This window comes from Solanum stenotomum, chromosome 7, assembly GCF_019186545.1.
Source record: "Solanum stenotomum isolate F172 chromosome 7, ASM1918654v1, whole genome shotgun sequence".
Taxonomy (NCBI): domain Eukaryota; kingdom Viridiplantae; phylum Streptophyta; class Magnoliopsida; order Solanales; family Solanaceae; genus Solanum; species Solanum stenotomum.
Window position 1 is genome coordinate 56603935 of NC_064288.1, and position 10866 is coordinate 56614800.

At 35.5% G+C, this 10866-nt stretch overlaps 1 protein-coding gene and 1 pseudogene across 1 annotated transcript; one reads left to right on the forward strand and one right to left on the reverse strand.

Annotated features, from left to right (window-relative positions):
* Nucleotides 1-274: 274 nt before the first annotated feature.
* On the reverse strand, nucleotides 275-5351 carry LOC125869593 (mitochondrial uncoupling protein 1). Its single transcript, XM_049550066.1, has 9 exons — nucleotides 5049-5351; nucleotides 3689-3907; nucleotides 3526-3604; nucleotides 3172-3305; nucleotides 2432-2530; nucleotides 2201-2305; nucleotides 1282-1356; nucleotides 880-966; nucleotides 275-637 (listed from the first exon to the last, which is right to left on the reverse strand). Exons 1-9 carry the CDS (start codon nucleotides 5133-5135, stop codon nucleotides 602-604), a joined length of 921 nt encoding a protein of 306 aa, XP_049406023.1. The 5' UTR covers nucleotides 5136-5351; the 3' UTR covers nucleotides 275-601.
* A 2040-nt stretch (nucleotides 5352-7391) lies between these two features.
* Nucleotides 7392-10470, forward strand: LOC125869588 (uncharacterized; annotated as a pseudogene).
* Nucleotides 10471-10866: the final 396 nt, after the last annotated feature.

Below are 10866 nucleotides of genomic sequence, written 5' to 3' on the forward strand. Positions count from 1 at the left end.
GGATCACCAAATAAAGTTACACTTAAAAAAAATTCTTTGGTTAATTTTAGATATAAGGAAAGGACCAAATGTATCACCTTTTTAGCAATCGATTGTGTTCACACCACCTTTTCACTAAAAAAAACACCAAAATGGCGTTGAAGACAGGATTGACCCGAAGAACTTCTTGGTCAAGAGTGCCTACGGACTTCTGAATCAGTCGGGCCAAATACCAAGTGTCTAAAGCCACCCAACAATTTAAAAAAAAAAAAAAAAAAAACCTCAATCAGTAGCATACACAGCTCAAGTTCAATCTTCAATGTTTATGATTGGAGTCTATTCCATAAATCAGTAATAGAATCCCATGGCAACCAAAAGGAAGGAAAAACATTTTGCGGTCTAAGAATAGTAAGAGTAAGGGTCCCCTTTAAAGGATAAAACTAAACATTTCTAAGCTTGGTTTCTCATAGTTTCTATGGGTTCCCCAATGGGAATTATTGACGAAAAAAAGGGGAATATTGAAAAATATCTTTGTTGATTCCATCTTCTAATGATTGCTGAGCCAATCCATGTTTAATGTAAATTAGTAATCCTCTGCTTGATGATTCATTCCTCTTTGACATCAAGGTGATTCTAAACTTTTAACGAACTTCTTCGCCTGCCAAAAAATAAGAAACAAAGGGTAAGCCAGCCAGCAATTCATTAGGAATTTGTCAAAGTCTAATGGAACAAAGTGTTCCCAAGCCAACAGTTGAAACTGGAAGCAACTGGAAATTGAGAAAGCCTCTCATTGAAGCAAATCATGTGCTAGTCTGGAATAGTAATCTGGCATAAAGTTTTATAAACAATTGTGAAATGGAAAAGAATTCGTGTCGCTGGGAATATGGTTCCACTCTTTACCTGCTCCAGTGTTAGAAACATAATGACATTCCAAGATCCCAAGCGTCCAAAATTTGGGATAAAGCCTTTGTAGAAAGCCAAAGGTCCCTGCAAACATAAAGGCCATAGGAGAAGTATCATTTTTGCAGTCATTACACATTAAAGTTGCTGTTGGCAAGGAACTGAAAACTACACAAACAAAAAACTAGTAGGGAAAATTTGTAATAATAGGGATCTGATTTTAGTAAAAAAAAATTAAACTATCTTGAGAGGAATGAGAAGTTATGTTGTTTTAGGTAGAGTTCTGCATCTTGTAAGAAGCCAAGATAAGTTATTTAAACAAAAAGACTAAGACGAAAATTTATGTCTGCAAAACGGCTGGATTCTTCAATAACCAATAGAAAGGACAGATCATGAACTCACATCATTCTTCAATGTTTTGACAAAACAATCAAGAGTATTTTTGTATGCGGAATCTCCCATCATTCTCGACTTTACCTGCATTCACAGTTTACCATGTCAGTGCTTCATGGCTATACAAGAATAATCAACAAAATTAATCTAATAAATTTTTACAAAGTCTATTGATAATGCAACTTTAAAGGGATGAAATTTGAAGACAGATTAAAAATGGTGATCTAAAAGATTATAGTGTTGAATAAAAACCACCTAACCAAAATATAAGAAGCATTTTGGTGTTTGGTGAACTTCTTAAGTACGCAAATTTGGAAAAAATCGGTATTACCATCATACACAACCAAGTAACAAGATATCAGTACTGTTGATCCCAGCTCTACTATGTTTGATTCCAGGAAGGGGAAGGAAAAAGTTGAGAAAAGAAAAAGTAACTTGTTAAGTGAATTATCTATATTTGTTTATGATTCTTTGTATGGTTTTAATATTTGTAAAATAGACATGCTTCCGCCCAATTTAGGACAGATTATCTCTCTTTATTTATTTTTTTATTGATCCTCTTTTAATTACAAGACATCCCCTTACACTCCCAATGTTACTTTTAATCCTTTAATCCCTCCTCCGTTTACCCCAGCCAAACTAGAGTTTTATTATTAGGCACGCACTGCACAATAATAAAGAAAATTCATGAGCAGAGGACTTCAAATTCACAAGATGAAGGCATGCGTCTAACAGGCTAGATATTGATTTTGATAATCTTTTTCATGAAAAGTAAGACTATGCATAACTTTTCCCCCTATATAGCCAAGAAGATCCTCTATTTGGGCAAGAAGATCTAAAATACTAATAAATATTACTGAATCGTGGGCTGCCGTCAGAAAGGACTAAAAGGAAAGCAATTTCAAATAAAAAGGAACATAGAAGATACCACATCAACAGGGGACCCTATGCAAACTGCAAAAAAACCAGCTCCAAGCCCCGCAATCAAATGAGTAACAACATTGTCTGTGAACCCAGGAATCCTAAGAACAGCCTGCACAGAAATTTTTAAAGAACAAACAGTGAAAAGAATGACAATGTAAACATCCAAATTCAAGAAAACACCACATTAGACGGTCCGGAAAATGAGGTGGGAATAAGAAATTTATGGTTTCTCTACCTCCTTCACTTGATCATAACTTGCTAATTCAGCTGCATTGATGATGGCATTCCGCCCAATATTGGGTCCAAGACCAGTCCACAGAGCTCGAACTCCTTCCTAAAATCAAGTTATGGTAGAAACAAAATTCAAAGAAGTTAACATACAAGTTCAAATAGGAGTGTCTTATTTTGTGGGGAAAACTATGCCTCAACAATGAGTTGCCTCAAATTTTCATATGTGAAACCTATTCTATTTACATTATATTGCAAATGCTCCAGTAAGCTGCCAGACCTGAGGATTTGATTGATTTAAATGAAATAGAACTTTTCATAATTTCCTAACATTTCCAGGAGAATGGAAACCACACGGAGAAGAAAAGTACTACCCTTTTTCTCCGAGAATGATAAACGAATACACTAAAGTTAGATGGACAATGAGAAAGTCGAACAAAGAATCAGTTATCAAAGAATAGTTCAACGAAAGAATCTTTAAGAAATGTTATCCAATTCTAGGGACATAATAGTTGTTAAATGTTACATACTAAAGGCACATATTTTTGCAGGTTGTATGTCCGCTTGATTGGTAGACATTATGGGAGTTTGAATAGCAACACAGATATAATTGTTCAGGTAATATTGAATTTCAATTCAAGGGGTAACTAACTTCCAAGTCATGATTCAAAGTACACAATTTCGCAGCCCCGCGTGCAGTTAGTTATCATGATTTAGTAAACAACTGAGCTAGACAAGACATATAACCTGTTTCACTATTGTTGAGTAGGCATTTAGAGCTCCAGAATAACGCCTCGGAACACCTGCTGGCAATTTTCCTTCAGCTTGAAGACGTACTTTAACTAGATCTGTAGGATTTGCAATTGTAATGCCCAACGCACCTATTTGATAAAGAATCACCAAATTACTTTAAAATATATTGAAAGACCAGACAGTATAAAAGAACAATACAAGGAAAAACAGAAGTATGTTACTGATAATCTTAACATTGAACTTCTATAGCCTATGTCCAGATGTTTTCTAAATGGATATAAAAGCTTCACTGTCTATTTACTCTCGAGCAAAGTGACAATAAACACAAAACATCTAAAAGGCACTCACCAGTTGTAAGTGCAGCAAGTATTTTCTTTGACAATGGCACATCACCAACATGATCTTTGCCAACATATAAGTTTTTAACCTGGTCGCCAAGCAAACAGTCCATAAAAGGCCAAAAACCACAAAATAAACTTGTCGCTGTTGTAAGCTAGAAATGATAACTTACAGGTTCATACATCCCAATCCGAAGACCTCCGTATATACATTGACGATGTAACCCAGGTACGATACCCTTCCATAGTGAAGCTATTCCTTCTTCCTTTGCAATGGTGCCAACAGTACCTAATAATCCCCTATATTTAGGTAAAGCTAGCCCATCCCCTTCAACTGCCTTCTTTTGAAGCTGAAGTCTAACTTTAGCAGTATCCAATGGTAAAGTACACGCCTGGAGAACAGAATTTTGTATGAAGCAAACAAGATTAACAGGCAGCGAAGGAATCATTAACACGAACAATAGCACGGCATGCACACTTCAAAACAATCTACTACATGTAGACACCACACATGTCAGATGACCCAAAAGACGCAATCAAAACTTAACAAACCTCATTTCCTACAACCATAAGCAATACACTGTTCTTTGAAAAACCATATACGTGATCAAGGCCTAGTTTCATGAAAAGCAAAAGAAAGAAAACTGATTCCTCCAAATTTAAGCAAGAAATGGTTTTTCATAAAAGTATTCACACAATCAAGTCCACCAAATTTCTACAAGTAATTATTTTTAAGGAAGCATGAGTACAAATTTCTTTTGTACCATCATCACCTTGTTTAAAGGTCATCTGATGTCCCCTTTTCCCTTCCTAACAGATTCTATAGTAAGGTGATTAATCTCTTAACTAAAGACAGAACAAACCAAGCCCCACTTTCTTCTAGGAGGATCAATTGTGTCCCTACTTACCCTCCAGTGTGACTCGAACCCTCAACCAAGCCTCACTTATCCCCCAAAACAGATTCGCCACCCCCTTAAAAGGAGGATCAATAGTGTTCCTACATACCCTCCAGTGTGAGTCGCACCTCCAACCAAGACTCACTTATTTGCTGAAACAGATTCCCCAACCCCTAAAAGGAGGATCAATAGTGTTCCTACTTACCCTCCAGTGTGACTCGAACCTCCAACCAAGCCTCACTTATCTGCCGAAACAGATCCCCCGCCCCCCAAAAGGAGGATCAATAGTATTCTTACTTACCCTCCCGCATGAATCAAACACTCAACCAAGAGACTCATTTATCTGACGAAACAGATTGCACCTTAATACAAACATACAGCATTAGGAGATTAAAACAACACTTAAATTGACCAGCAAAGCAACCCAGTAAAGGATTATAAGCTCATAAACACTTAACAGCTCAATGGGGATCAACAATTCCCCACAATCCAGAAACAAAAAAATAAGGAAAAGGAAACAACCCCATTTCTCCTATTCGAATCATCAAAAATCTTAGCAACAGATATAAGACTGAATCAACAAAGCAAGTTTCAAGACAGGATTGCAAAAAAGGGATTAGATTGATGGAAGAATTACCTCAGCGAAACAAGCAGCAAAGGCACTACTTGCGAATATTCCGGCGAATGAGATATCCGATTTGCCGCCGTGATCTCCTCCTCCCATGACTAAATTGACCAAAAAACACACAAAGAGAAACTAAAAGGGTTCTAGGAGATGGCTACTCCTAGAAGAAAGGATGATCACAGAGCAAGCGTAAGAAATGGGAATGTAAAAAATGGGGTTTTAGGGGCTGTTATATAGTAAGGAAGGCTAAAGATTTTGCAGAGAGATCTTGGGAAAAGCGAAAACGGGGCTGCTGCTGTGCTTGTCCTACGCAACTGCCATTGCTGTCATTTACTACTAATATTTCAATTGGGCTTTTGCTTGCTCAGTCAGCACTACTCTGTCTTCCTTTGCTATTCAATTGTTTTTTTTTTTGTTTCTCGGAGCCCACATTAAAGCTCCGATTAAATTCAAATCGCGCTTTGCAGGGCTCATTCGAGAGTGGCGCTCCCAACAGGATTTTTTTTTGTTATTCAATTGTTACTCCCCTTAATTAAAAGTTTTAAATTCGAGTAGTGTGATTGGGGTTTTATATCATGTGAATCAAAATTAGTTGGATTTCAATGCAAATATCAAACACGAGATGAGAAATTAAATAGAACTTAATAATAATAATAATAATGAAGCTAGAGATGAATAAAGGCAATAATATATTTACAAGTTGATCAAACTCATCCACTCAACCATGTGCTTTTGACCTAATTATTTTATTAATTGTTGAATTTTAGAATAATGAATAAAGCACACTTTATTAGATAATCATGATTGGTTGGAGCTTTGCACATATGCTGATTAGATCCTCATTCATCATCTAACATTTTATTAGGAATGCGTAAACGTTACTCTTTTCTATCGAATATACGGCTTGTCATACATTCAAGGGCCATGGTGAAGTCCACCTATTTCACATGGAAGATTTGTTAATTGTGACAGAAATAATGAAACGATCGGCTACAATACCTTGTTCTGTTAAGAATGTCCAGAATATACTATTTAATCACTTTGTATATCATTTTACTTAATTATGATATTAGTTTTTGGCGAAGGGTATTCAACTTAACACCTTGACTTTAACATAGCTACGCCCATGTGCATAGGCTAAAAGTGGGATAAATAATCAAATTAATTAATGTCGAATAATATAAATATGGGATGTGTTTAGTTGGAAGAAAACATTTAATTGAGACGTCATGATCTAGTTAGAAATCACGATGATTATCATGATAAGGCAAGTGTTGGTGTAATATACCATAAATACAAAATATTACAGTTGAAAAACAAAAAACAAAAGTGAATAAACAAATTTTTAGGCCGAAGCGCGGATATCTCATTCTCTTTAAGGAGATTCAAGTCAACTGCGGCATAATCTACACCGATCCAACAGTATCACTCTTGACTTGTCCTCTCCAGGATACAACAGCCCAATAACGTTGTACAACTCAAACAACTCTGGATTAGTTGAAGAGTCCAAAGCTCCACATAAGAACACTTTCCTTCAACATATAAATATTCTCCTTTGTATAATGAATATAGTTAGACTTAGAATATTTTCTTTGTCTCAACTCTCTCGTTCACTACACTTGCTCAATATACACAATATAATATTTCTCATCTTTTCTTCCACTCTTTCTCTTGTTTATTTCTTGTTGTTTCTACTTCTACCCAACACAAGGAAGACCACACTATTTATATGTGATGAATTCTTCCTTGCAATGAATAGAGAGATAGTGGGTAGTAAATTTGCCAAATGAATGATTTTACCTAAACTTTCAAATAACAATGTATTTTATCATTAATTAAGAGTTTCCTATCATATATTGAGGAAGATACAACTAGATACATGTATTTTTGCAGCTAGATACACTAAAATAGAGAGAGGTTAGCGAGATAATCATGTATCTATATACACATTAGATACATATATCTGTACGTATCTAAGATATATACCAAATACAAAGGAGAGTGGCAAGCGAGTTTTATCCATGTATCTCATATACATATAAATCCACTTTTATACAATATATGTAGAACAAATCACACCTAATTTTGATCTCATATATACACACCAAAATCTGATTAAATTCATAATACTGCAAATTAAAGTACTCATATTTTAGTCATAAGCTCCTAAACTAGTGAAATTTGTATAAATTTCCTAAAACTTAACTAGTGACACCCAAAAATCCTACTTGTGCAAATGACTCCACTAAAGTTAGCCGGAAATAAGATTATTTGAGCGGGAAACCATTGGCCATTAGTGTTAAGATTAGGAAGAAACCCTAAAAAAAGTATAGCTTTCTAACAAGAACAAATCCACTCTCCATTAAAAGGTATTTTTCCTTCTCCTCCAATCGTCAGTGAATAATTTTTACCCCTTAAAATTATAATCTTATGTTATTCACTCCCTCTGTTTAAAAAAGAATGACCTCGTTTCCTTTTTAGTTTGTTTAAAAAAGTATGACCTCTTTTCTTTTTTGGTAACATTTTACTTTCAACTTTTCACGTGGCATGTTTAAGACCACAAGATTAAAGGGCAATTTTGTACATTTAACATAACTTTAATTTAGGACCACAAGATTCAAAAGTTTTCTTTATTATTTTAAACTCCGTGCCAAGTCAAACTAGGTCACTCTTGTCTCTTTGTGAAATGGAGGGAGTATATATTTTAACTACTGATACCTACAGTATAAAAGGACTAAATAGTGCACTTGGTTGGATATTGAGTTACTTGTGTCAATTTCCACTTCATGTATTTTCGCCTTCTTTTTTCAATGGTGCACCCATGTTCTAAAAATTTTAGATTTGCTCCTAGTTGGACTATTAAGGGATGTGTGTTTATGGTGGTATTAGGTATAATCATTGCAACAAAAATAACTTTTAGCGACAATAAATGTACACATTAACAAAGAGTGATAAAGTTTTTACCGGTATTAGTTAATTGCGATTGGATCCAATGTCATTATAGGTTTTAGGGACATTACAAACTGTGTTAATTGCCGCTAAAACAATGTTCAGAAACGTGTGCCATGTTTCTTAATTGCTAACTTCTTTTTAACTTCAACTGAAAGCCAGAAAATCATTTTACTCTCGCGATGTGTCTGGAAACTCGAGATCGTAAATAGATTCGAGTACCATTCTGATCGCCTCTTTCATGATCCTTTCTATAGGTAGAACTACTGTGAGCGGTCTAAACTTCGACCCTTATTTCTTTCTTCATATTGTAAAGGGGAGCAAAGCCCCTTTTTTGCTCCCTCTATTGATAGAAAAAGGGCACTCCTGCCGTCGTTTCAGTGACTCATAGGACTTCCCTCAGCGCAGTCTTTTTCGTTCTTGAGAATGGTCGCCACTTCTACCAGGACCGGAATGATTATCCCTGCCCGATGGGTTATCTTGGTTATCGACTCATTACTGATAACTTGGATCAGCAAGGAGCTTGCTACATCAGTTAACTGCTTTAAAATGGAATACAAGGAAGAATCTAAGGTTGTGTTGAAGTTTTTGGTGGATGAAAAGAAGGATCAAGTTGTTGCGGCTGAAACCAAAGTAGATTTTATGGACATATTCGTTAGCCTTCTTACTTTGCCATTGGGAACAATAACACGACTCATTAAAGCAGAGGCTGGAGTTGTTGGTTGTATGAACAACTTGTACCAAAGTGTTGAAAACCTTGCTGTGGAAGATCAGTTCATAGGGCATTGCAAAACCATGCTGCTAAATCCAAGAACTCCCTATCCGAAGTATTGTATGAGGTTGAAAGTGAACATAGATGATTCAGGCTCCGAGAAGTATTATGGGTGTTCAGGTTGGACAACGCGAAAGTATTGCTCAAAGCGAAGCTATTTCATGAATGTAGAGTGCCCATGTAATGGGAAATTTAATAAAGAGACTATTTTAAGTGAGTCTTGTCGTGATAAGTAAGTATTTCTCATAGGAGGGATATCATATCTAATCAGTGACGACTTGCAATTCAAGCGTGCTTCTCCAAGCACTCTTTTCCAGATGCTTTCTAATGTTGGCCTGAGTGATATGAATCAGATTAAGGAGATGAATGTAGAAGTTGGCAGGGACGAGGTATTGTCCTTAAACATCCGATTAATTAAAAGAATTAGTGATTACCACATTCTTAATAAGAGAATTATGCTTTCTGATGATATGTTTGCTTTTACATGTTTTGCTGTGATTTTCGTAAATTGGCATTTGCAGCTAGTAACATGATCTTTTTTTGGACCATTTAGGTGATTTGTCTACTTGCTCGTTCATTTATCTCAAAGACTCCCTTGTCTGATGTGTTTCTGCCCAAGCAAAAACAAAAAAGGGCACAAGTAGACACTATAACAATGTCCGAGTCTGGAAAGTTGTCATCCATATCTGAAAATGGAACTAGTAATAACACCAAGAAGTTGGATCTGAAGCTAACAGTAAGAAAGTCTACAAAGAAGGTCTTGTGTGCAGAAGCAGGCAATGATTTTATTGATTTTCTCTTCAACTTCTTGATGATTCCTATAGGATCAATTGAAGATGTTCTAAAAGGGAGTTCTGGCTTGAGATGTATCGATAACTTCTATAAAAGCGTGGAGGCTTTAGATTTGAAATGGTTCAATATGCGTCCAAAGCAGAATAGTTACCAGATTGAGGATCAATTTAAGGACAACCTTAAGACAATATTACTCAAGCCCAATGTTGCCACACATTATAATTCTGAGTATCAGCTGCTACAGATTTCTGAAGGAGAATCAGAATTTTACGATTTGTATGATCCAAGGCAACATATAAGGGGTAGTCATGTTCCCAAATTTCATAAGTTTGCAAAGGAACCCTCCGCTTTCTACGTTATGGACAATTTGGAAGTAAGACCTTTGTCTTCTTACATCAACTATTTGCTTACTTCAAGAGCTAAATGTGCCCATGAATGATATTGAAGAGCAAATGATCAGTGTTGGCGAGTCAGAAGCATTGAACTTGCTGAAGGCCTCTTTGACATCATCATCATCAGCTTTGACAGAGGGCTTAAATCACAAGTTGAAGATGCAGATAGACAAAGATGTGAAGTGTAACGCGAAGAAACTTTGTTAGCAAATACATGGATAACTTTCTTGTGTTTTAGCCTCAAAACTTGGTCCCTTGTGGCCTGTACATCAAAGCCTTGATGCAGGGTCAAGTATTTTTTGATTGACCTCTATAGATATGGTTAGTCCATGAAGTGTTAATTTTGTTCTAGTTGATAAGAGGGTAAATCTAATTACATGTCATAGCTGCAAGCTACTCTAAAAGTAACAATTCTTTACTAGTACTAGTAGATTTGCACCACTTTTTTGTCATATGCTGTTCTTTAGCATCTGGTGCCAATGCAATATTCTCTATGTTCTATTTCTTGGATTGAAATTCTGATTCTGGATTTTTGCTTATTCTCACTGTTTCAAGATAATTGGCTTGCCTATAAGGAACATGAGATTTGAGATTTTCTTTGAAATTGTGAGACAAGTAGTATATTATTGTTCATGATAATATCATTCAGTATTTGGTTTTAGTGTTACTTCCAATATTTTCCTTTGTATAAGATTTATTGAAGAAAAAAACCATTTGATTTGAATTCATGCTGAACCTTATTAAGATTTCTTACTTGTTTTAGTGATTACTATCGAGATGAAACTTTTAATTAAAGATGGAAATAGGGGTGTGCATAGATTGGTTTAATCAATTAATCGAACCAGAAAAAAATGCTATTGGCTTTGGGTTATTGAATTAATGAATTTTAAATGTGAAGAAGATGATACAACTGCAAGAAAATAGA

Bases quoted from the DNA above. Each gene is read 5' to 3' on its own strand.
- LOC125869593 (XM_049550066.1), bottom strand. From the start codon at position 5,135: ATGGGAGGAGGAGATCACGGCGGCAAATCGGATATCTCATTCGCCGGA. The intron at 3,908-5,048 runs GTAATTCTTCCA...TCTGTTCTCCAG, and splicing joins TTGCTGCTTGTTTCGCTGAG to GCGTGTACTTTACCATTGGA. The intron at 638-879 runs GTAAAGAGTGGA...ATTTTTTGGCAG, and splicing joins TGTTTCTAACACTGGAGCAG to GCGAAGAAGTTCGTTAAAAG.